The sequence below is a fragment of the Pseudophryne corroboree genome, chromosome 4 (assembly GCF_028390025.1).
Source record: "Pseudophryne corroboree isolate aPseCor3 chromosome 4, aPseCor3.hap2, whole genome shotgun sequence".
Classification (NCBI taxonomy): Eukaryota; Metazoa; Chordata; class Amphibia; order Anura; family Myobatrachidae; genus Pseudophryne; species Pseudophryne corroboree.
In genome coordinates, this window is record NC_086447.1 from 199,614,534 (window position 1) to 199,637,462 (window position 22,929).

The following is a 22,929-nucleotide window of genomic DNA, read 5'->3' on the forward strand; positions in this document are numbered from 1 at the left end:
ACTGCAGAAAAAGCAGGAAACGTCTTAGGTGGAATTCTACTGCAGAATATTGTCTGCTCTCACACCAAGAGACATATTTCTTCCAGATACAGTGGTAATGTTTAGACATTACCCCCTTCCTGGCTTGGATCATAGTCGGGATGACCTTGTCAGGAATCCCTCTCCTGGCTTAGAATCAGCCGTTCAACTTCCATGCCGTTAAACGTAGCCGCGGTAAGTCCTTATAGATGAACAGGCCCTGTTGCAGAAATATCCTTGCGAAGAGGTAGAGGCCACGGATCATCGAGCAGCATCTCGAGAAGATCCGCATACTAGGCCCTTTGTGGCCAGTCCGGAGCAATGAGGATTGCTTGAACCTTTTCCCTTATTATTCTTTTTAAAATTCTTGCGATCGGAGGAAGTGGAGGAAACACGTACACCAGCTTGTCAGAGCGTCTACCGCAACTGCTTGTGGGTCTCTCGACCTGGAACAATACAGCTTAAGCTTCTTGTTGAGACAAGAGGCCATCATGTCGATTTGTGAATATCCCCACCGATGTGTCAACCACCGGAACACCTCCGGGTGAAGGCCCCACTCCCCCGGGTGCAGGTCGCGTCTGCTGAGGAAGTCTGTTCCCAGTTGTCTACTCCCGGAATGAAGACCGCCAACAATGCCGCAGTGTGTTTTTACGCCCAAAGGAGAATTCTTGATACCTTCTGACACTGCGGCTCTGCTTTTCGTTCCGCCCAGTCGTCACATTGTCCGACTGGACCTGAATGGCCAGATTCTGAAGAAGAGATGAGGCCTACAGAAGGGCATTGTATATAGCCCTGAGTTCTAGATTGTTTATTTGAAGGACGACTTCCTGACTTGACCATCTTCCCTGAAACTGTACCCCCTGGGTGACTGCTCCACAACCTCTGAGGCTTGGGTCTGTGGTTAGCAGAATCCAATTCTGAATCCCAAACCTCTGACCCTCGACAAGGTGAGAAGTCTGTAGTCCTCAGGAGGAAAAGGAAAGGATGATAACCACCGTTTAGGGATTTGAAATTTCCTATCAGGATTAACTCACGGTTCTTCAAACAGGGTATTACGTTCCTTTGACACAGAAAAAGTGGATGAGGATTTCTTTTTTATATTCAAATAAGATTCCTCACTCTCCTCTGTCACCTTATCAGGGATATTTAGAACTTCTCATAGTTTCTATGAAAGCCTCTATTCCCTGTGACAGAGTACCCTTCCCCACCTCTGAGTCCACCTCACATTCCTCCATTTCTGACCCCTCATCATCCAAGTCAGACTGCAGGATATGGGCCAAAGTACGGTTTTTGCGGACAAATGGCAGGGTACCGAGATGCTGGTTTGTGTACGGAGTCTCTCTTCATAAACTCAGTCATAAATTGTCTTAAGTATTGCGTCTCTTTCTCATTCCGAGATAACTTAGTAGAGATTGTGGAAATCATTCCCCTAATGGGGTCCAGCCATGCTGGTTCTGCCCCACTAGCCTGGGAAGGGACACTACACTGAGTACACACTAGTGAACCCCCTCCCCCTGGGGAAGAGGAACACTGTGCCTTACATGAAACACACTCTTTGCCTGATATACTGTAATAGTGACAGCAAACACACACACACACGAAAAGGTTAAATGCACAATTAACCCACAAAGAGCCCTTCCAGGGATACACAGAGGGAGTATGGAACCAGCACATGGCACCCTTAATGCTAATGCCAAGCTTAGCCGGGTCGCAGACTAAATACCTAGATTAGGGACTTAGTACACTAATAATCGCTCCCCCCGATACCACTGAGGTAAACTGGAGTCTCTCCGAAGGAGCTGTGTGTCCCTGTCAGTCAGCGTCTGTGTCAGTTTCAGAGGGAAAATGGCACTGGTGAGCTGCTGGAGTCGCTCATAGTGAAGGCCCCACCCCTTCAATGGCACGCGGTCTTCCCGATCCTTTTTATACTGGCTATATGTGTCTAAGTGCATAAAATGGAGACACTCCTTTTATGGCGATGTTGCCAGTCTGGGTACTGGGCCCGCTGTTCAGCGTCTGTGTCCTTACACAGCGGGAGACGCAGTCCGCCCCATTTAGAAGCCGTGCATCTCCGTACCCTGATGCTGCCATAATGGCCGGCGACCCGCTAACCGGGACGACGGCTTAGTACTCACTACTCTTCTTTCTTCTGGCTCTGCTAGGGGTGGCGGCGTGCTGCGGGAATGTATGCTCGCCGTGGTGGGGCTTCCGAATAGTTCCCTCAAGAGCTAGTGTCCTGTCAGCGGAGAACGGGACCATTAACCCTGAGCGAGGTTGGGCCGTTCCACCCCCTAAGTCCCACGAAGCAGGCAGGCTGGTGCCATCCAGTTCTGCCTGAAAACAACAAACTCAGAAAATAAATGCAGAAAACTCTTCAGGAGCTTTCAGAGACGTGACCGGCTCCTCCGGGCACATTTTCTGAACTAAGTCTGGTAGAAGGGGCATAGAGGGAGAAGCCAGCACACACTATTAATATCTTAAAGTACCCATGGCTCCAAGTGGACCCGTCTATACCCCATGGTACTAAATGGTTTCCCAGTATACCCTAGGACGTAAGGGAAAGTTATTAAACGGAGGCATTTCTTTTCGGAGATGAATCAGATGTAGACTATGACTTTGCTAGGAGCCAGTGACATCAATGAGGCAATGGAACCTAGTCGGCTGATATGATTTCTCAAACTGGCTGCTCCCAGTATGTGGAAGACCGGTTCACTTAAAGGGGTGAGCAAACAAAAAAATAGCAATGAGGTCTACAGCAGCACCCACTTGTCTACCAGAATCTGGAAGAGTTCTGGGTGTAAGGCCCATTTGATAACATTAATGGCATGACGACTGAGAAAATCCGCTTCCCAGTTTTGGACTCCTGGAACAAACACTGCGGACAAGGCCGGATGATGAAGTTCTGCCCGCCTTAATCAGAATCAGCTTTATTGGCCAGGTATTCTTGCGTATACTAGGGATTTGTTTTTGGTTTACAGTGCAGCAGCCACGGAGGGAACAAGTAAACAAAGGGGGGGGGGGGGGGGGGGGACACATGTGTAGTCTTCAGATAAAAGAACCATAAGGGACACTGTTCATTACATGCAGAAGAATAGAATAGAGTGACTGGGCGGTCTACCATGGGGTTAATTGGTCAGGAGTTCAACAGGTGGACTGCTTGAGGAAACAAGCTTTTGAGGCTTCTGTTGGATCTGGTGGGAATGGCCCTGTATCGTCTGCCAGAAGGCAGCAGGTTGTGTGTGCCATGGCCAGGGTGAAGCAGGTCCTTAACTATCTTAGTCGCTCGTTTTTTTTGACAGAAAACCTGACCACTTTTTGGAACCTGCGTTTCTCTCTCTCTCGCTGGCGGAACTATACCAGATGATTATCGAGGAGCACAGTACAGATTCTACAATTGCGGAGTAGAAGAGGAGCAGGAGCTTCTGTGGGATGCTGAACTTCTTAAGTTGCCTTAGGAAGAACAGCATCTGCTGTGCCTTTCCAATGATGGCATCAGCATTGAGACCCCATTTGAGGTCTCGGGAGATTGTGGACCCCAGGAACTTGAAGGAGTCCACCAGCGACAGTACGCTGTCGGCTATAATTAGTGGGGGTACTCCAACTGACTTCTTCCTAAAGTCCACTACCAGCTCGACAGTTTCAAATGGGTTGAGCTCTTGGTTGTTGCAGCTACACCATTGGGCCAACCAGTCCACTTTCCGTCTGTATGTGGATTCTTCCCCATCCTTTGAGGATTTTATGACCTTAACTGACCGACTCGGATGAGCAGTCGTTGGTATGCAGAGAGCAGGGGTGAGAGAACACAGCCCTGAGGGGCCCAGTACTGATGGACCGTGCTTGGGAGGAGAATTCTCAGCTTCGACCACCTGTTTTCTATCGGTCAGGAAGTTTATGATCCAGGAACAGGTAGCTTCCGGTACCCCTTGGCGGAGAAGTTTGGGGTAGAGGATGCTGGGGACGATTGTATTAAAGGCCGAGCTGAAGTCGACAAAACAGGACCCTCGCATAGGTACCGGATATGTCCAGATGCTGAAGAATGTAGTAAAAGCCCAAGGTTGACAGCATCCTCAATACACCGATTCGCTCGATAGTCAAACTGAAGGGCGTCTAGTTGGGGGCAGGTCAAAGCTTTTAGGCGGTTCAGTACCAGGTCCTTGAACACTTTCATGACCACAGCCATCGATCTGTAGTCATTTAGGCTTGTGATGGTAGGTTTATTTGGGACCGGAACAATTGTGGAGCTTTTGAGGCATAAGGGAACTCTGCGCAGCTCTAGCGATTTGTTAAATATCCTGGAGAATATGGGGGCAAGCTGACCAGCACATGTTCTCAGGGCAGAAAGTGACACCCCATCAGGACCTGGTGCCTTTCTTGGATTGACCCTCTTGAACATCTCCTCCACTTCCTCGTGGGCAATCTGCAATACCTGGGGCTGGCAACCGGAGGTGAGGTCAAGGGGGGGGGGGGGGGGGGGGGGGGTTTGATTTGCGGGGGACATCTATATCGAACCTGCAATAGAAAAGGTTCCGCTCGTCTGTTAGCTTCTGGTGCATGGCGGAGTGCTTAGGGGTTTTCTTGTAGTTGGTGCTGGCCTGCATTCCTTTCCATATGGATACGGGATCATTGGTTGAAAGATCGTTTGCCAGTTTGTCAGAGAACTGCTTTTTAGCCAGCCTGATTCCTTTTGTTAGAGAGTTCCTAGCGCGGTTGAATAGTGCTCTGTCGCCGCTGCTGTATGCCTTCTCTTTGGCCCGGCGAAGTTGCCTGAGCTGGGCGTTGAAGCATTTATGCTTGTTGATGTTGTAGATGTGATAGGTCTTGGTAGGTACACACGTATCCTCGCAGTATCTGATGTAGGATGTGGTGGCGTCGGTCAAGTCGTTCAGATCTGTTGCTGAGACTTCGAAGATTCCCCAGTCTTTGCAGTCGAAGCAGGCCTGGAGCTTCAGCTTAGCCTCGTTGATCCATTTGTTGACCGTTTTGACAATGGGCTTTGCCGCTTTCAGCTTCTGCGTATATTTGGGGAGAAGGTGGACAAGGCAGTGGTCAGATAGGCCAAGAGCAGCACGAGGGATTTACCGGAAGGCAGACTTGAGGGTGGTGTAGCAGTGGTCCAGGATGCGCCCTTCCCTGGTGGGGGACGTCACTTGATGTTTGAACTTTGGTAGTTCCCGAGTTAGATTGGTCCTGTTGAAGTTGCCCAGCAAAAGAAGCAGAAAGAGTCCGGGTGTTTTTGCTCTATGCCCGATATGCAGGCGGCCAGGTGATGCAGCGCTTCAAGGACAATAGAGGCAAATTCCCGGGGGGAGTAGAAGGGGTTGCAGTTGATGCATAGCGTCTCCAGGTGGGGGCTGCATGATTTGCCTAGGATCATAACATTGGAGCACCACCTTTCGTTGATGTAGAAACAGATGTCGCCACCCTTCGATTTCCCCGAGAGTTCCTTGGAGCAGTCAGCTATCTAGAGACCAAAGCCGGGCAGGGACACCAGGGTGTCGGCAATGAGGTCATTCAGCCACGTTGAGCTTGTTCACTAGTGCATGCACATTTGAGAGTAGGATTGCGGGGAGTGCAGAGCGGTGTCCTTTCCACCACCCCTTCACAAGGGCGCCAGCCTCTCATTCTAGCCCATGGTCTCCTGCAAGGGCAGACGTTGGGAATTCAACCTGCCATCGCGCCCTTCATAAAGCTGGCCGCAGCACTGCCGCATTTACCATCTGCATCAGAGCCGCTTGGCGGGGGGTCACGTGCCACTCGCCAGGACTTTCATGCAGGGATGGTCTCCTTGGGAGCTGCGGTGCTGTGCCAGGGGGCCAAGGTTTCGCAGCAGCAGCATTTGGGCCCTCCTTTACAGTCCCGGCTGTCGACTGTCTGCGCAGCTGCACAGTGCACCTCTGCGGGATCTTATGCAAGGGTAATGGAAGGTAGGGACATCAGGTCTGGGGGAAGCGGAGGGGGTAGGGCTGCCGTGTCGGGTGGTTGCTGTCGGGCCAGAACTCACTGGGGCATTGATCGTGCTGGCCGGGTGAAGCGCCATGGCAGGGGGGGGGGGGGGGCGTGGCAAGGTCGGCAGTAGGCCGGAGCCAGTTGTGGCTGCTGCAAGACCGGGGACTCACTGGGGCGGATTCGCGCTGTCTGCATTGGCCGGGGGAAGTGCAGTGGATAAGGCGCCTGCAGTTCGTCCACCAGAGGCCGCATGAGGGGTCGCCGGGTCATCTGGGGGCCAGGACGGCCTAGGAGTTAGGGCTTTCTGGGGTTGGGGGGGATCACAGCTCTGCTGCCTCTCCGGACGGGTCATCGGGGGTGGTGTTCCATCCGTTCACTTTAGTGTGCTGCGTGACAACCCGCATCTCCGCTTCCTCTGCAGCGGGAGCCACCGATCAGCTTCGACCGGCTTGACCGATTGTTGCTTTCACAGGGAGGGTAGACAAGGGATGGGGGAGACAAGGGGGTCTGGAAGTGGGTAGTTTGGTGGAGCCGCACTGCTCCGAGGCAGCCTTCTGCAGCGCCATCTTTAACGTGCGGCTTACTTCATTGCCTTTTGGCTGCGAGTTCCTCCCTGATTATTGAGGTAAGCTACTGCCGTTGCATTGTCTCCGCGAATATGAACCGGTTTTCCTTGAAGTATGTAGTTTGCCTGAGTGAATGCCATACATATGGCCCGAAGTTCCAATATATTTATTGACAGGCAACTTTCTTCCTTGGTCCACTGCCCTTGGAAGCAACACTTTTCTGACACTGCTCCCCAGCCCTGAAGACTGGCGTCCATTGTCAAAATCTCCCACTCTTGAGATCCAAAAGTGTCACCCTTTGTCCAGATGGGATGGCTGTAGCCACCAGGCTAACGACCCTGTACTTCCTGTGGAAGGACCATAGTCTGGGTTTTTATAGTCTGATGCAGTCCATTCCATCCGAAAAACATCAGACGCTGAAGGGGCCTCGAGTGGAATTAAGCATATTAGACAATGTCGAATGTTGATCCCATAGGTCCCATCACTCGCATTGCTGCATGAATGGATACTCTTCGACTGTATAGTAGCTCCTGAATCCTTGTCTGTATTGTGGATATTTTGTTCTTAGGTACATGTAGGTAAGCATCCTGGATATCTAGACATACCATAAAATCCTCCAGCTACAAGGCCAAGCCAATGAAACGTTTAATATGAAATCGAGACACCCAAATGTATCTGTTCAGAGTTTTGAGATTGAGAATGGTCCGGTATGACCACTTCGGTTTCTGTACTAGAAATCAGGTTGGAATAGAAACTTTGTCCCTGATGAGCAGAAGGAACCGATACTATCACCCCTGTTTTTAACAACTTCTGAACTGCCTCCCGTACAGCCCTGGCCTTAGTTTCCATTGAAGACGGGCTGGTACAGAAAAAAACCTTGCGGAGGGCGTTTCTTGAAGGCAAACGCATCACCGTAAGATACCGCTTCTTGCACTCAGGGATCTGTGGTGGACTGCTGCCAGTTCTGTACAAATAAAAGAAGCCGGCTTCCCACCCTGGGACCCCCAGGTGGAGGCCCGTGCAATCAGGCTGATGGCTTATCTTCTGGTTTGTAAGCAGGGCCTCTAGTAGCCCAATGCTTTTAGTCTTTTCCAGACCTATCTGATTGGGACTGTTTGCCGTAACCCTTTCCTTTCGCTTTTCCTTGGGTCCGAAAGGACCGAAAAGCTGGAAACTTCAATTTCTTAGAGTCTGCTTCAGACTCCAGAATATGGTTTTAATTCTTTACCAAAAAGAATATATCCAGTAAAAGGCAAAGACCCTAGTACCCTTTTGGACTCAGAGTCAGCCATCCATGTACGTAGCCAGACCGCTCTGCATGCTGCTGAGGCTGATGCTTTAGAAGCTACTGTACCCATATCCAAAGCTGCTTCTTATAAAAATAGCTGCCTGTTTAATATGTACAATATGGGACTTTTGTTCTCTAGTAGCCAATAAAAGATCATCTTCCAATGCATCAGCCCAGGCCGCCACCTTTCGCCATCCATGCTGTGGCCATGGCTGGCCTCACAACTGCCCCTGACAGCGAAAAACAGTTTTAAGAAAACCATATAATTACCTATCCATTACATCATTTACAGATGACGAAGGCAGAGGTAATGTAGATTTACGCAGTAGTCGAAACACATGCATATCTACTTTGGGAGCAACCTCCCTATTCAAACATTCCCAGCCTGAAAGGATACTTCTTACTGGGTGTGACCCAAGCCTCTTGCCTGATTTCCGTCAGCTGCTCTGACTCCGGAAATTCAGTCCTAACTATTTTGGGACGTATAAACACAGGTGCTTTGAATTTTAACAAAGACTCTGCTGCCTCCTCTTAGGATAGAATGGATTTCACAGCATTAACTAGCTCAGATATACCTACCAAGCTGGAACCTTCGCCCTCATCTCTGTATGCAGACCCAGAATGTGAGGAATCATCTCTGAAGTGTCTCCTTCCGAAACATGTGTAGACCGTGAAGATGTTTCATGTCTGTGTGATTAAATTACCACGGGCCTTTTAGCCTGTTTTTGTTGAAAGGCAGCAGCTTCCTGAACTGGATGTCATAATCCAGGGGGAATGTTGCACGTAAGGGTTAGTAGGGAAACCTAGACCTGGTACTGGAGCTCGCACTATTTGCTCAGCTATATTAGATAATGTTTGCGCAAATGATGCCCATAAAGGTTCTACCTGAACCTGAGCCTGCCTTGGCATGTTAAGGAGGCTTTGATGGAAGCTATAACAATTTGCATATAACCCATTTTGAACCAGATCTTGAGAGGTTAACCCTTCCTTGCACGACAACCAGGATATCAATGTAGGTAAAGCTGTGGAAAGTGTATCCTCCTCACCCTTTCCTTTCTTATACATGATAAACAAATCACACACCTGACTGGTGTTAACCACACAATTTGTGACTGAAATCACTTTAATGCTTGCTAAAGTGATATACAATCCAACATCTCCCTGCGTTGCACCAGCATTGAGGATCAGATATATGAGAAAGCAAAACTGACAGAAACACAGTATAAGTCAGCAGTCACATTGTTATACATTGGCAATATGAGCACATATTCAACTACAGATGCATTTCAGGTATGTAGGAAAAACATATTACTGCATTACCTTAGTTAGGATTTCTAACTTATTCAGTCTCACAGGCAAAACAAACAGCAGTAAATGTTTACAAGATTCATATGCAATAGGCACTTATACAACTACTCGTACCCCAATGGTAGGTAAAGACTCAGTGCTGTATCACCTGCCTAAGGAGAGCAGGATACAGGGAGACTTAACCCCACTTCCAGGATCGATCAATAGGCTAGCAAACGCTGAGTAGGTCCAGACGCTAATTGTGAACAGAGAAGCACCAGTGACACAGCCACCTAAGCTGTAACTGGGTTAGTTAGTATCTAGCGTCTTAGACGGAAGTGGGAAATCAGTTCATGACGGGAGTCTCTAAGGTAACCGGTCATGAACCGGGAGGAGGGGCTTACAACCCACTGCTGACTTCAACCCCAGGGATCGCAGCCTCAGGCTAGCCCCTGGAGCCTAGGATCCCTGAGGCCTAGCACTGGTGCACCCGAGATGGCAGCCGCATCAGCGACTGAACGCTAGTCACCATCCTGAAAACAGTGCGGCTGTGTCTCACGTCTCCCCCGCTTAGCGAAACAGTCGCCTTACCTTCTCCCCGTGCTCCAGCCACAGTCTGGGAACGTCTGCTGGTACATCCTAACACAGATGCCCGCCGAAACAGCACTGTACACATGGGTAAGCGATGTCGCGACCCGGCGGGGAGTTGTTGGAGCGACTCTAGAGGTACGTATAAGACACTTTTTAGAAAGATCGCTCAAAAAGAATAAGACTATAAAAATAAAATAAACAGCTTATGGAGGCTAAAAACCAGCAGCCCACTGACCATGGTCCAGCTTCTACCACACCAAACAAAAAACTGAATTGTCCGAGCTAGGAGGCGGGGATATAGGAGACTGGCCCGTTGCATCCTGGGAGGCCGAAAGCTTTGATTGATTGGTGCCATTCCGCTGACGCTACCTTATATCCCAATGTTATCCTGTAGTTAATCTGTGGACCCTGCACGTGGAAAAAACAAATAAAGAAATAAAGGTATGTTGAAGTCAGTGAGAAAAGGGTATTACGCAGTCAAAGATTTGCTTTAGGTGGAGTATCCAAAGGGAATTGCACTATCAAACTTTAGGGCTGCAGTGTTCTGACAACAGACTATACTAGGCAGCCAGGAGGAGATACATAGGTTTAACAGGAAGGCATCCGGTCTATAGAACTACACTAAAAAGGTCTACTGTCAATAAGTAGAGAGAATGGTCTCTCTGTCACGTATTAATGTGTAGCAGAGGCGGCTTCTATTACTGTAGATGTACCAGCAATAATAGAGCCAATTAAACAAATCCATAGCCGAGGATGAACCTGCGGTTGTCGCTGAGAAAATGGATGTATTTAAATGACAGAAAATAATCAAATCAGAATTTCTACATTCTGACCATCTGATGGAAAATAGACAGGAACCTTGGAACACCCCCGGTAAAAAGTTTTTTTCTGTCTAAGCGACTCATCTAGTTATCCTATCCCTGCAGGGATTGTATGAGGTGGGAGGCTCTCATATCACAGGTTTGGTAAGGATATCTACTTTACCTGTCACTACCATTAAAAGGAACCCACAGATAGAAGTATTGAAAATTGCCTCAGGTCTATCTTTTCACCGATGGGTGCTGTAAATAGGCCTACAGTGACAGCCTCATGGGCAGCAAAAGCTATTGAATCTTGGTTACAGGCAATAGAGGAGGAATTACGACTAGATATAATCAGAAGAGTGCAGAATCTATTTGGATTATATAAAGAAAGCGACTTCTTACGTTGGTGAAGCGCTATCTGATGCTGGTGTGTTGGCCGCAAAAGCATTAGCAACGTCAGTACTGGCAAGACACATTATCTGGTTACACTCTTGGAAAGAGGATTTAGATTCCAAGAAAACTCTGGAAGTACTACCCTTTACGGGTGATGATCTCCAAACAGAACAACTAAACAAAATAGTGGCATCCTTAGTGGCTGCCAAAACAGTTTTTCTCCCTTCAGCTACCCGACGACCTAAATGCTCTAATTTTCTTACCTTTTGTCCACAAGGAAAAGCAAAAAGGACAAGTGTTTCCTAGGCAATAAAATGCCTCGAGGTCTACTAAGTCCAAGACTAAGCAGCCATGGGCAGCAATGCAACCTGCAGGAAAACCTGACAACCCCACAGCTGGAAGGGGCCTCTCCCCATGGGGTGGGAGGCAGACTTCTTCACTTCGCACAAGTCTGGATCAAGACCACTTCAGACGTATGGGTGCAAGAGGTAGTCTCTCACGGGTACACCATCTCTTTCAAAGAACGTCCCCTTCATCAGTTAGTCGTACAAGTCTTAAATCCGAAATAGAAAAGGTTCTGACACTACAAAGTGTTTCAATCACTCCTCCAATCAGAAGCAATAGTGTCAGTTCCTCAGGCTCAAAAAGGAAGGCACTATTATGTGAACCTGTTCCTTGTACCAGAGCCGAATGAGACATACAGGCCTGTTCTCAATCTCAAATAGCTCAATAGATGTGAAAATTTCAAAGTTTCTAGTATTTTAGCCTGGGGATTTCATGGTGTCGCTGGACATACAAGATGCATATCTGCATATACCTATTGCTCTTTCACATCAACTATACCCGAGATTTGCGATCCTAAACAAACACCATCAGTTCAAGGCGATGTCGTTTGGCCTGGCTACAGAACCCAGAATATTTACAAAAGTCATGGCAGCACAACTGCATTGTCTGGGAGTCCGGATACATCCTTACTTGGACGACATATGGCTACTACCCAAAACACAAGAGGTATTGCACAGCCAAAACAGACGACTGCCTTCCTACAAAGTCACGGATTGCTCATCAACTGGAAAAAGTCCTCCCTCATACTGTCACAAAGGATGGTACTTTTGGGAGCCCTGCTAGACTCTCAAAATCAAAGACTGTTTACAACAATGAAGAAAATTTTTAAACTGGGGGACAAAATATTCATTTACAGACCTCGGGTGTCAATTCACTCGGCCATGCAAGTCCTTGGCTTGGTGTATCTAAGTTTCACATAGTAGAATTTGCCCAATCTCACCCTCTGCCTTTACAAACAACGATTCTGGCCAACCTTATCAGATCAAACGGCAGATAATACCTTTGACTTCAGAGGTTCGCCTATCATAAACTTAGTGGCTCCACAGCAATCACCTAGACAGGGGTCGTCCTTTCTGGATCTTGAACTGGGTGCTTCTCACTACAGATGCCAGCCTTTCTGGTTGGGGAGCTGTAACAGAGCAACACTCATTTCAGGGGAAATGGAGCCTGGCAGAGTCTCACAGTTATCAATGTACTGCAACTGAGGGCAATATACAAAGCATTGATACTGGCACACAGTATTCTCCAAGGCAGGCCTGTGCAAATTCAATGGCACAATAATGGCATACATCAATCACCAAGACTGCACATGTAGCAAAAGGGCAATGCAAATACTAAAGTGGGCCGATCATCATCTTCGACCATATCAGCAGTGTTCATACCAGGCTTCCTAAACTGGGAAGCAGACTTCATCAGTCGTCAGGATGTGCACAAAGGCGAATGGGTTCTCCACCCGGAAGTGTTCCAACTACTGGTGGACAGGTGGGCTGGCCAGACATGGATCTGATGGCCACACATCACAATCACAAAGTCCCAGTATACGGATCAAGGTCACTGTATTCGCAAGCAGCATTCGTGGATGCTCTAGCTGTACAATGGACCTTTTTCGTTTACCATGTGTATTTCCTCCAGGAAATTCAAACAAGGAGGAAGAAACCTCATTCTGATAGCCCCAGCATGGCTCAGACGGCACTGGTTCCCCAACCTACAGAGCCTGTCAAGTAGGGCAACCCCTTCAACTTCCTCAGCAACAGGACCTTCTATTACAAGGGCCATGTCTACATCCGGATCTGAACCAGCTGTCTTTGACTGCGTGGCTCTTGAATCATCCATTTTAAGAGCAAAAGGATTTTCAACCTTTATAATTCAAACGATGCTTAAGGCACGCAAGCCTGCTTCAGCACGGATATATTAGAGAGTATGGCATACCTATTTCACATGGGACGCTTCCAAGCGCTACGAGGCAACTTTGTTTAACGTATCAAGAACACTAGCTTTTCTTCAAAGAGTTTCTAGGATTACGCCTTGCTTCTCTGAAAGCACACATTTTTGCTTAATCAGTATGGTTTCAGTGAAAAATTGCTCCACTACCGGATATACATAACTTTTTTTCAAGTTGTCATACGTGTATGGCCTCCATATGTTCCCCCGGTAGCTATATGGGATCTCTCCGAAGTATTGGATGCACTTCAAAAGACCCCTTGTGGACCTCAAATGGTTAACGGCTAAAACATTTTTTGTTAGCTGTTACCTCTACCAGGAGGGTGTCGGACTTAGGAGTTCTCTCCTGTCATCCACCTTTCCTGATTTTTCATCTACGGACTAGGCCTGGTTACCTTCCTAAAGTGGTCTCCGGATCCCGCCTAAATCAAGAAATTGTAGTATCAGCTTTTGTCTCACCAGATATTTCAGCAAAAGAACGAACGGTCTTTGGATGTAGTACCTGCCTTACGTATCTACGTAGACCGAACCACTTCAATTAGAAAATAAGACTCTCTATTAATACCTTATGGATTTCACAAGCATGGCTGGCAAGCTAACAAACAGATGCTGGCCAGATGGATTAGAATGGTTGCTGCACACGCATACAATCAAATTGATTTGCCTGTCCAAACGTCAATTTCTGCCCATTCTACTAGATCAGTAGGACGCTCATGGGCAGTACGCTGTGGGGTGTCTTCTGAGCAGATATGTGAGACTGCCACATGGTCTTCCATTCACGTTTCTAAAATTCTACTCATTTGATACCGTTACATCCCAGGACGCTTCCTTAGGATGCAGGATTCTGTTATCCTGTCAGGAGCGTCTCCACCCTTAAAAATACTGCTTTAGGACATACTCGATGTTCTCCCTGTGTAGCTCTATGAAACCCAAAGAAGAAAATGAGACTTACGGTAGACTTACCTTTGTTAACCCTTTCTTCAAGGTTCATAGGGTCCACAGGGCGCCCACCCGGACAAACCTGGCCTCTCTGGGTTTTTGTGGCATTAGTCACTGGTTCCTTTCTCCAGTCTGCGAGAATGTGTTCTTATGTGTAAAATATTTTTCTGCTCTCCTATCCGCTTCCTACTTTGGGCTTGTTAACAAAACTTACCTGCCTTAGCATGGAGGTGAGATTATAGGGGAGAGGAGCCAAGCATTCTGGAAAGCCAGAAAGCTTATCTGGTTCCCGGACTTTAATCCACCACCTACAACCCAGATGTTCTCCATGTGGACCCTATGAACCCCGAAGAAAGAGAGTTAACAAAAAGTAAGTCTATTTTCTCATACGCCCTAGAGGATGCTGGGGATGCTTCAAGAACCATGGGGTATAGACGGGATCCGCAGGAGACATGGGCACACTATAAGACTTTGAATGGGTGTGAACTGGCTCCTCCCTCTATGCCCCTCCTCCAGACTCGTTCGATTATGTGCCCAGTGAGACTGGATGCACACTGAGGAGCTCTCCAGAGTTTCTCAGAAAAATACTTTTATTAGGTTTGTTATTTTCAGGGAGACCTGCTGGCTACAGGCTCCCTGCAGCGTGGGAGTGAGGGGAGAGAACCAGACCTACTTCTTCCGAGTTCAAGGGCTCTGCTTCTTAGGCTAATGGACAATATTAGCTCCAGAGGGTTCGATCACTAGGTACGCCTAGCTGCTTGTTCCCGCAGCCGCGCCGTCACCCCCCTCACAGAGCCAGAAGACAGAAGCCGGGTGAGTATGAGAAGATCAGAAGACTTCAGTGACGGCAGAAGAAGACTGCGTTTGAGGTACCGCACAGCGGCCGCGCTGCGCGCCATGCTCCCACACATAACAGGGCACTGCAGGGAGGGCGTCCTGGGAGCATGGGGGACCTCAAACAGCACTGGCAATAAGATATAACAGTGCCCAGGCACTAGTTAAAGGACCCCCGCCAGTATAAAGATTTTTTAGCGGGACTGAAGCGCACACAGCTCTGTCCAGCGCCATTTTCTCTTCACAGAAGCTGCAGAGACGCTGGCCCTGACCTCCACACTGCTGTACAAGTAGCCGGGTGCAAAACAGGGGGGGGGGGGGTTGGGGGCACAAGTGTTTTGGGGCTAAAATTATATATATAAAAAGCGCTAGCAGGTCTGGCCAGTCTTATTACTGGCTTCAGTACCGGGATAGGCGCTGGGTGTGAGCTGGCTGAACTCTCTCTCTCTCTCTCTCTGGCAGGCTTTATTGTGGGTCGGTCTCCTATAGCCCCAGTGTGTTTGGAAGTGTCGGTACGTGTGTGTTGACATGTCTGAGGCTGAATGCTCTTCCCAGGAGGAAGCTGGAGGGGGGACAGAAAATAATGTGAGTGACCGTGTCGGCACCGCCGACGGATGATTGGGTGAATATATTGAGTGTTTTAAACGCAAATGTAACTAAGTTGATTAAGAGATTTGATAAATCTGAGTCTAGGAGCCAGACATGGAGGAAATCCATGGAAGATGCTTTGTCACAGGCCCAGACCCCTTCAGAGTCACAGAAACGTGCATTTACCCAGATAGCAGATACAGATACCGACACGGACTCCGATTCCAGTGTCGACTATAGTGATGCCAGATTACATCCAAAACTGGCTAAGGAGAATTCAGTATATGATTGTGGCAATAAAAGATGTATTACATATCACTGAGGACCCTGCTGTTCCTGATACTAGGGTCTGTATGTTTAAAGGAAAGAAGCCTGAGGTAACGTTTCCTCCCTCTCTTGAACTGAACGCACTTTTTGAAAGCGCTTGGGAAAATCCTGACAAAAAGAAACGTTCCCAAAAGAATTCCAGTGGCATATCCGTTCCCATCTGGGGACAGGGAAAGGTGGGAGTCAATCCCCACGGTAGACAAAGCTTTATCGCGTCTATCCAAAAAGGTGGCGCTTCCGTCCCCGGACACGGCAACCCTAAAGGATCCTGCGGATCGTAAGCAGGAAAATACACTAAAATCCATTTATGTCACTACAGGGTCGCTACTCAGGCCTGCCGTTGCTGCGGCATGGGTGAGTATCGCTATTGAAAAGTGGGCAGATAACTTGTCATCTGAGGTAGATACCCTACACAGGGATAGTGTGCTTTTGACTCTGGATCACATCAGGGACGCTGCAGCATATTTAAAAGAAGCTGTAAGGGATATTGGCCTTTTGGGTTCAAGGGCCAATGCCATGGCGGTCTCAGCAAGGAGAGCGTTGTGGATACATCAATGGAATGCTGATGCTGACTCTAAGGCGGCGATGGAGCCTCTTCCGTTTAACGGTAGGGTCTTGTTTGGCGACGGCCTAACTGACTTGGTGCCTACGGCTACCGCGGAAGAATTTCACCTGGGGCGTTTGCTTCATTTCCTACAAGCAGGTGTGGATGCGGGCCTAAAGTTAGGCTCTATTAAAGTACAGATTTCGGCCTTGTCGATCTTTTTTCAATAAGAATTGGCCTCCCTTCCAGAAGTTCAGACCTTCGTAAAAGGCGTGCTGCACATCCAACCTCCCTTTGTGCCCCCAGTGGCACCATGGGACCTTAATGTGGTGTTGCAATTCTTGCAATCACATTGGTTTGAACCTTTGCGCAAGGTTGAGTTAAAATTCCTTATTTGGAAAGCGGTCATGTTGTTGGCCTTGGCGTCTGCAAGGCGAGTGTTTGAGTTGGCGGCTTTGTCTCACAAAAGCCCCTATTTGATTTTTCATGCTGATAGAGCGCAGTTGAGAACTCGTCAGCAATTTCTGCCAAAAGTGGTTTCATCATTTCATGTTAACCAGCCAATTGTGGTGCCAGTGGCTACTGACGCCTTGGCGGAGACAAAGTCTCTCGATGTGGTCAGAGCTTTGAAGATCTATGTCGCCAGAACGGCGCAGATTAGGAAAATAGAGGCTCTGTTTGTCCTGTGGGCAAGATTGGGGATACTGCTTCTAAGCAGACTATTGCACGCTGGATTTGTAATACGATTCAGCAGGCTCATTCTACGGCAGGTTTGCAGTTGCCGAAATCTGTGAAAACCCATTCTACTAGAAAGGTGGGCTCATCCTGGGCGGCTGCCCGGGGAGTCTCGGCAATTCATCTTTGCCGAGCAGATACTTGGTCGGGTTCAAACACTTTTGCTAAGCTCTACAAGTTTGATACCCTGGCTGATGGGGTCCTCATGTTGCTCAATAGGTGCTGCAGAGTCGTCCACACACTCCCGCCCGGGCTGGAGCTTTGGTATAAACCCCATGGTCCTTACGAAGTCCCCAGCATCCTCTAGGACGTATGAGAAAATAGGATTTTAATACCTGCCGGTAAATCCTTTTCTCTTAGTCCATAGAGGATGCTGGGCGCCCGTCCCAGTGCGGGCTGTATCTGCAGTTTGGTTATAGTTACGCTCATGGTGCGTTGAGTTCAGTCAATCTGTGACTGTTGTTGGTCATGCCGTTGCATGCGTTGTTGTTGAATGCCATGTTGTACGGCGTGTTAGTGGTGTGAGCTGGTATGTATCTCACCTTAGTTTAAAATAATTAAATAAATCCTTTTCCTCGAAATGTCCGTCTCCCTGGGCACAGTTCCTAGAACTGGAGTCTGGAGGAGGGGCATAGAGAGAGGAGCCAGTTCACACCCATTCAAAGTCTTATAGTGTGCCCATGTCTCCTGCAGATCCAGTCTATACCTCATGGTTCTTGAAGCATCCCCAGCATCCTCTACGGACTAAGAGAAAAGGATTTACCGGTAGGTATGAAAATCCTATTATAACTCTCGCTTTGTGTCTACCTTTTTTTTTTGTGTGTGGACCTTTTGACCGTGTCCACCTAATGTATGTCGACATTAGTGGTCTACCTATTGACTGTATAACTTTTTAGTGTAGCTCTAATAATCCACATCCCAACAGGAAAGCCAGAATGCTAAAACCCTGGTAATTACACTTACCAATTTATCCTTATGACATTCAACTCAAAATATCATTTTTAAACGACACAGTTCTTAATACGTCGAGACACATTTTTAAGTGAACCACAGCAAAATGGAATGAATATATAAATATTCAATTCAAATTTTGATAACTTAAAATGTATAGCAACAGAAGAATGTAATTCTCACAGCAGTCCATTTACAGCTTAAGGTTTCTCTATGGGTAAAGAGCATGCATAGCACTTATTGCAACTTTTACAAAACTATTTTTGGGGACTAACCCCATAGGAAATTCCTTTTTGGAGCACTCTTTTAATGAAAAAATTTTTATGAATAAAGATATGATGTATAAAATTAAAACGTAACTTTTATTTCTTACCAAGATAATATAAATGGGGAAAAAAATTAATTTCTGAGAAAAATAATAATAAGAAAAAGAACATATGGCAATAGACCCAAAGCAACTGAGGTAAGTATTAAATGCATGTGACTGTATCCCCTATCATAGAAAAAAATAATAAGAATAAAATACGTGGGGGGCGTGGCCTAGCTACTATCCAGGGTGGACGTGCTTTCCTGTAGCTCCCGGCCAACGCTGAAATATCCCTTCTTTCCTGCCCCTATCTGGAAACTTTAAAGGCACATTACCATCCCTAGAGGCCTGTGCTAACCCCCTGATTCGAGCTGCAGAGCCGGCGGACACCCTGTGTGCCCATGCAGGTTGCGGCCTAAACGGGGACCGAAGCCGGGACCTCAAGCCTGGACGGAGCCCGGACCGGAAGTCACACGCAGCCGGCTGGCGCTTCACTTGGCGCCCTCCTGACGGTCTCCCCCAGCAGCCACCTGCCCGTGCCTGCTCCCCTGTGTCTCCCCCTGCCGCTGACGGAGTTGGGCCGCGAAGTCGGGGAGCGACGAGGAGGCTCCCGCGGATTGCGGCCTGCTCCCCCTGCTGAGACCCGGCCCTCGCCAGACGTCCGGACGCATAGCGGCGGCGACGCTCCTGCCCGGACTGGAACGCTCCCATCCACACAGCTAGATCTCGGCCTTACACAGCATGCGGATGGCCGGATGGTGGTGAGACCGCAGTGAAAAGCAGGCCAAAATAAACCGGAGGCTGCTGGGGGGCTGCACGATCTGACAACCACCTTTAACATCATACGGGGGCCCCGGTGTGAGACGTTGAGCCCTGGAAAGAAAACGTCAGCGCCAAACAACATACAGCCTTCGGACATCCCGGTAGGTCATCTCCTCCTTTATCACACAACACCCCTATCATTGGGCCTGACCTCTGAAGGCTGCGGATACCTAGTATCTGATACCCAGCTACACGACTGTTCTTGTCCGGAAACCCCTCACTACGTATCTCTCGCTAAATGTAAAGACCTGGAATTGCCCACATAAGTTACGGACCACCCACCCTGGCCTGAAAGCCCCACTATCCCCTCCATCAGCTTTCAGAACTAGGCCCTTACCTCCGGTGGGCGCACCGAACGACCCGGCCGCTCCCTCTGAGAGATATCTCCCGGGCATCCCTAATAGCCCAGACCAACGGCTCTCCCTGTACCGGTGACCCTGCAAACACACCAGTGGGTCCAGAGGATAGCCCGGAGCAAAGTGGCATAGACCCCGGTTCGCTCCCCCCCCCCCCATCGCACCCACCGGAACGCACACAAGCAGTGTGCATAAGAGGACGGCAGCCATCTTGGGTCTCGTGGAAAACGCTGACCCGGCTGCCTGAGGGATCCCTGGCCGCTCACAGCACCCCGCTGTGCTCATTTGCCAGCCCCTTGGATCCCATACTGCTGGTTGACAGATTCCATCAACACAATTACGTGAAACGGAGCCACATCTCGCCGCCGCGGAGGCCACGACTCCCTGCTCTCCTGGCTGAAACTCTAGACTGTCTGGAGTCTCTTGCCCCCTTAGCAGATACGCAAGACTCAGACCCTATCCCCACTACTCCACTGATTTGGATCATCACTCAGCTAATGCTGGCGGCGATACTGATAACCTGTCACCTTCCAGCTGTAACTCCATAAGCAACGATCCACACCGACAGACCAAATTCAAAAATCGAAACAAAAATAAAACAGGGGGTCTTCCGGGTACCGCGCTGGTCGCTGCCTGGGCCCAGGCCTTACTGTTATAACAAGTAGATCTTCATCTCCCATCTCCCTCCATTCCTTACTGTACATGTGCCTCCCTGACCTGCATCCTGATTGGAAAAGCCTCCACATACTCCTCATAGCGCTTCCCCCGGTCCCATACCCACTGCTCCGGGCCCTACCAGCCATACTCCCGAGGGAATTATAATTTTCAGCGATACATCTGCGCTCATTGTGCCCCTTGCATGACGCCACGATTAGACCAGACTCCCTACTATGGAAAAATATGTGGCCAAAACGCTCCGTGCGAATAAAAACTCTCAAAACAAAAATAAATCAACGGCCAAAGACAGGGAAATCAGCCCTATTCGGCAGGGATCTCCATTCTCGCCAGGCAAGAGAGTCACTGACGACATGGTGCCTGCTGACGTCCATGCTAGTCCATCCTCAATACAGAGGGCCAGAGAAATATCAGACATCATATCACCTTTACTGGATGCAAAATTAGCACCCCTGATGGAGGCAATTACGTCAGCAGCTGCTCAACTGACTCAACGCCTGGCCGAGGACCGAATATCTACCTTGGAAGATGATTATCAAACGATTCAATCCCAACAACAAACACACGACAACACCCTGGTGGCCATGACCGATAAGATCGAAGATTTAGAAAATCAGAATCGCCGAAACAACTTACGCCTGATTGGTCTTCCAGAATCTGTCAGACAGACAGATCTACTGGACTTGGTCACTCGCTGGCTCCCCACAACCCTTGACCTGCCCTCCTCCCCCACCTCTTCCCTGGTGGAACGAGCCCACCGCATCGGCCCTGACAGGCAATCTTCACAATCCTCTCAGTCACGTCCTAGACCAGTAATTTTTAAGCTACTAAACTACCTTGACAAAGTGAAGATCATGGAAGCCTACCGCAAACGATCTGACCTACGATATGAGGAATCCAAGCTTCTTCTTTTTCAGGACTTTTCCTTTCAAGTTTCGACGCAACGACGGGAGTTCTCCCCTGTATGCAAGGAACTCTATGCTAAAAACATCAGATTTGCTCTCCTATACCCGGCAAAGCTGAGAATCTTCCATGCCGGCAAACCACATTTCTTCGACACACCAGATTCTGCTCTGAATTTTCTCAAGTCTCTGTCCTCATCACAGTCTAATTCTCGAATGGACGATGCTGATTGACTCTCCTAGACTCAAGTATCTTTCTATGTTATTTTATCTCTTCTTCTTTTCTAATGGATAGCATACTGTTGATTGTTTCTATATGGCTGTTGCATATAGGGTTAAATGGGAGTTCTCCAAACCTGCCGCAGATGCAGGGACGGCGGGACCCCTTTCATTCAATTTAGTCAATGTATTCAATTTGTTTCAGTCAATTTTTTTTCCCTCCCCTTCTTCTAATCAAACTAGAGTTTCTGTTACAGATGGACGGTTGTTATTATTACTGTCTTCTTGGGTTCAAAAATGTAAAATAAGATTTTACTTACCGATAAATCTATTTCTCGGAGTCCGTAGTGGATGCTGGGGTTCCTGAAAGGACCATGGGGAATAGCGGCTCCGCAGGAGACAGGGCACAAAAAGTAAAGCTTTTCCAGATCAGGTGGCGTGCACTGGCTCCTCCCCCTATGACCCTCCTCCAGACTCCAGTTAGGTACTGTGCCCGGACGAGCGTACACAATAAGGGAGGATTTTGAATCCCGGGTAAGACTCATACCAGCCACACCAATCACACCGTACAACTTGTGATCTAAACCCAGTTAACAGTATGATAACAGCGGAGCCTCTGAAAGATGGCTTCCTTCAACAATAACCCGAATTAGTTAACAATAACTATGTACAATTATTGCAGATAATCCGCACTTGGGATGGGCGCCCAGCATCCACTACGGACTCCGAGAAATAGATTTATCGGTAAGTAAAATCTTATTTTCTCTATCGTCCTAGTGGATGCTGGGGTTCCTGAAAGGACCATGGGGATTATACCAAAGCTCCCAAACGGGCGGGAGAGTGCGGATGACTCTGCAGCACCGAATGAGAGAACTCCAGGTCCTCCTTAGCCAGAGTATCAAATTTGTAAAATTTTACAAACGTGTTCTCCCCTGACCACGTAGCTGCTCGGCAAAGTTGTAATGCCGAGACCCCTCGGGCAGCCGCCCAAGATGAGCCCACCTTCCTTGTGGAGTGGGCCTTTACAGATTTAGGCTGTGGCAGGCCTGCCACAGAATGTGCAAGTTGGATTGTGCTACAGATCCAACGAGCAATCGTCTGCTTAGACGCAGGAGCACCCATCTTGTTGGGTGCATACAATATAAACAACGAGTCAGATTTTCTGACTCCAGCTGTCCTTGCAATATATATTTTTAATGCTCTGACAACGTCCAGTAACTTGGAGTCCTCCAAGTCACTTGTAGCCGCAGGCACTACAATAGGCTGGTTCAGATGAAATGCTGACACCACCTTAGGGAGAAAATGCGGACGAGTCCGCAGTTCTGCCCTGTCCGAATGGAAAATCAGATATGGGCTTTTGTAAGATAAAGCTGCCAGTTCTGACACTCTCCTGGCCGAAGCCAGGGCTAGAAGCATGGTCACTTTCCATGTGAGATATTTCAAATCCACCTTCTTTAGTGGTTCAAACCAATGAGATTTTAGAAAGTCCAAAACCACATTGAGATCCCACGGTGCCACTGGAGGCACCACAGGAGGCTGTATATGTAGCACT

The 22,929-nt window shown here is 48.4% G+C and overlaps 1 protein-coding gene across 13 annotated transcripts in view; it reads right to left on the reverse strand.

Moving 5' to 3' along the window:
• Positions 1–22,929, reverse strand: part of GIGYF2 (GRB10 interacting GYF protein 2) — a 452,656-nt gene that overhangs the window by 303,760 nt on the left and 125,967 nt on the right. For 8 of the 13 annotated variants that reach the window (XM_063915737.1, XM_063915739.1, XM_063915741.1 and 5 more), the window contains exon 5: positions 10,066–10,104. The exons of the other annotated variants lie outside the window; for them this stretch is intronic. In XM_063915737.1, the coding sequence (XP_063771807.1) occupies positions 10,066–10,104 (39 nt within the window). The remainder of the gene's footprint in view (positions 1–10,065; positions 10,105–22,929) is intronic. 13 annotated transcript variants of the gene reach the window in all.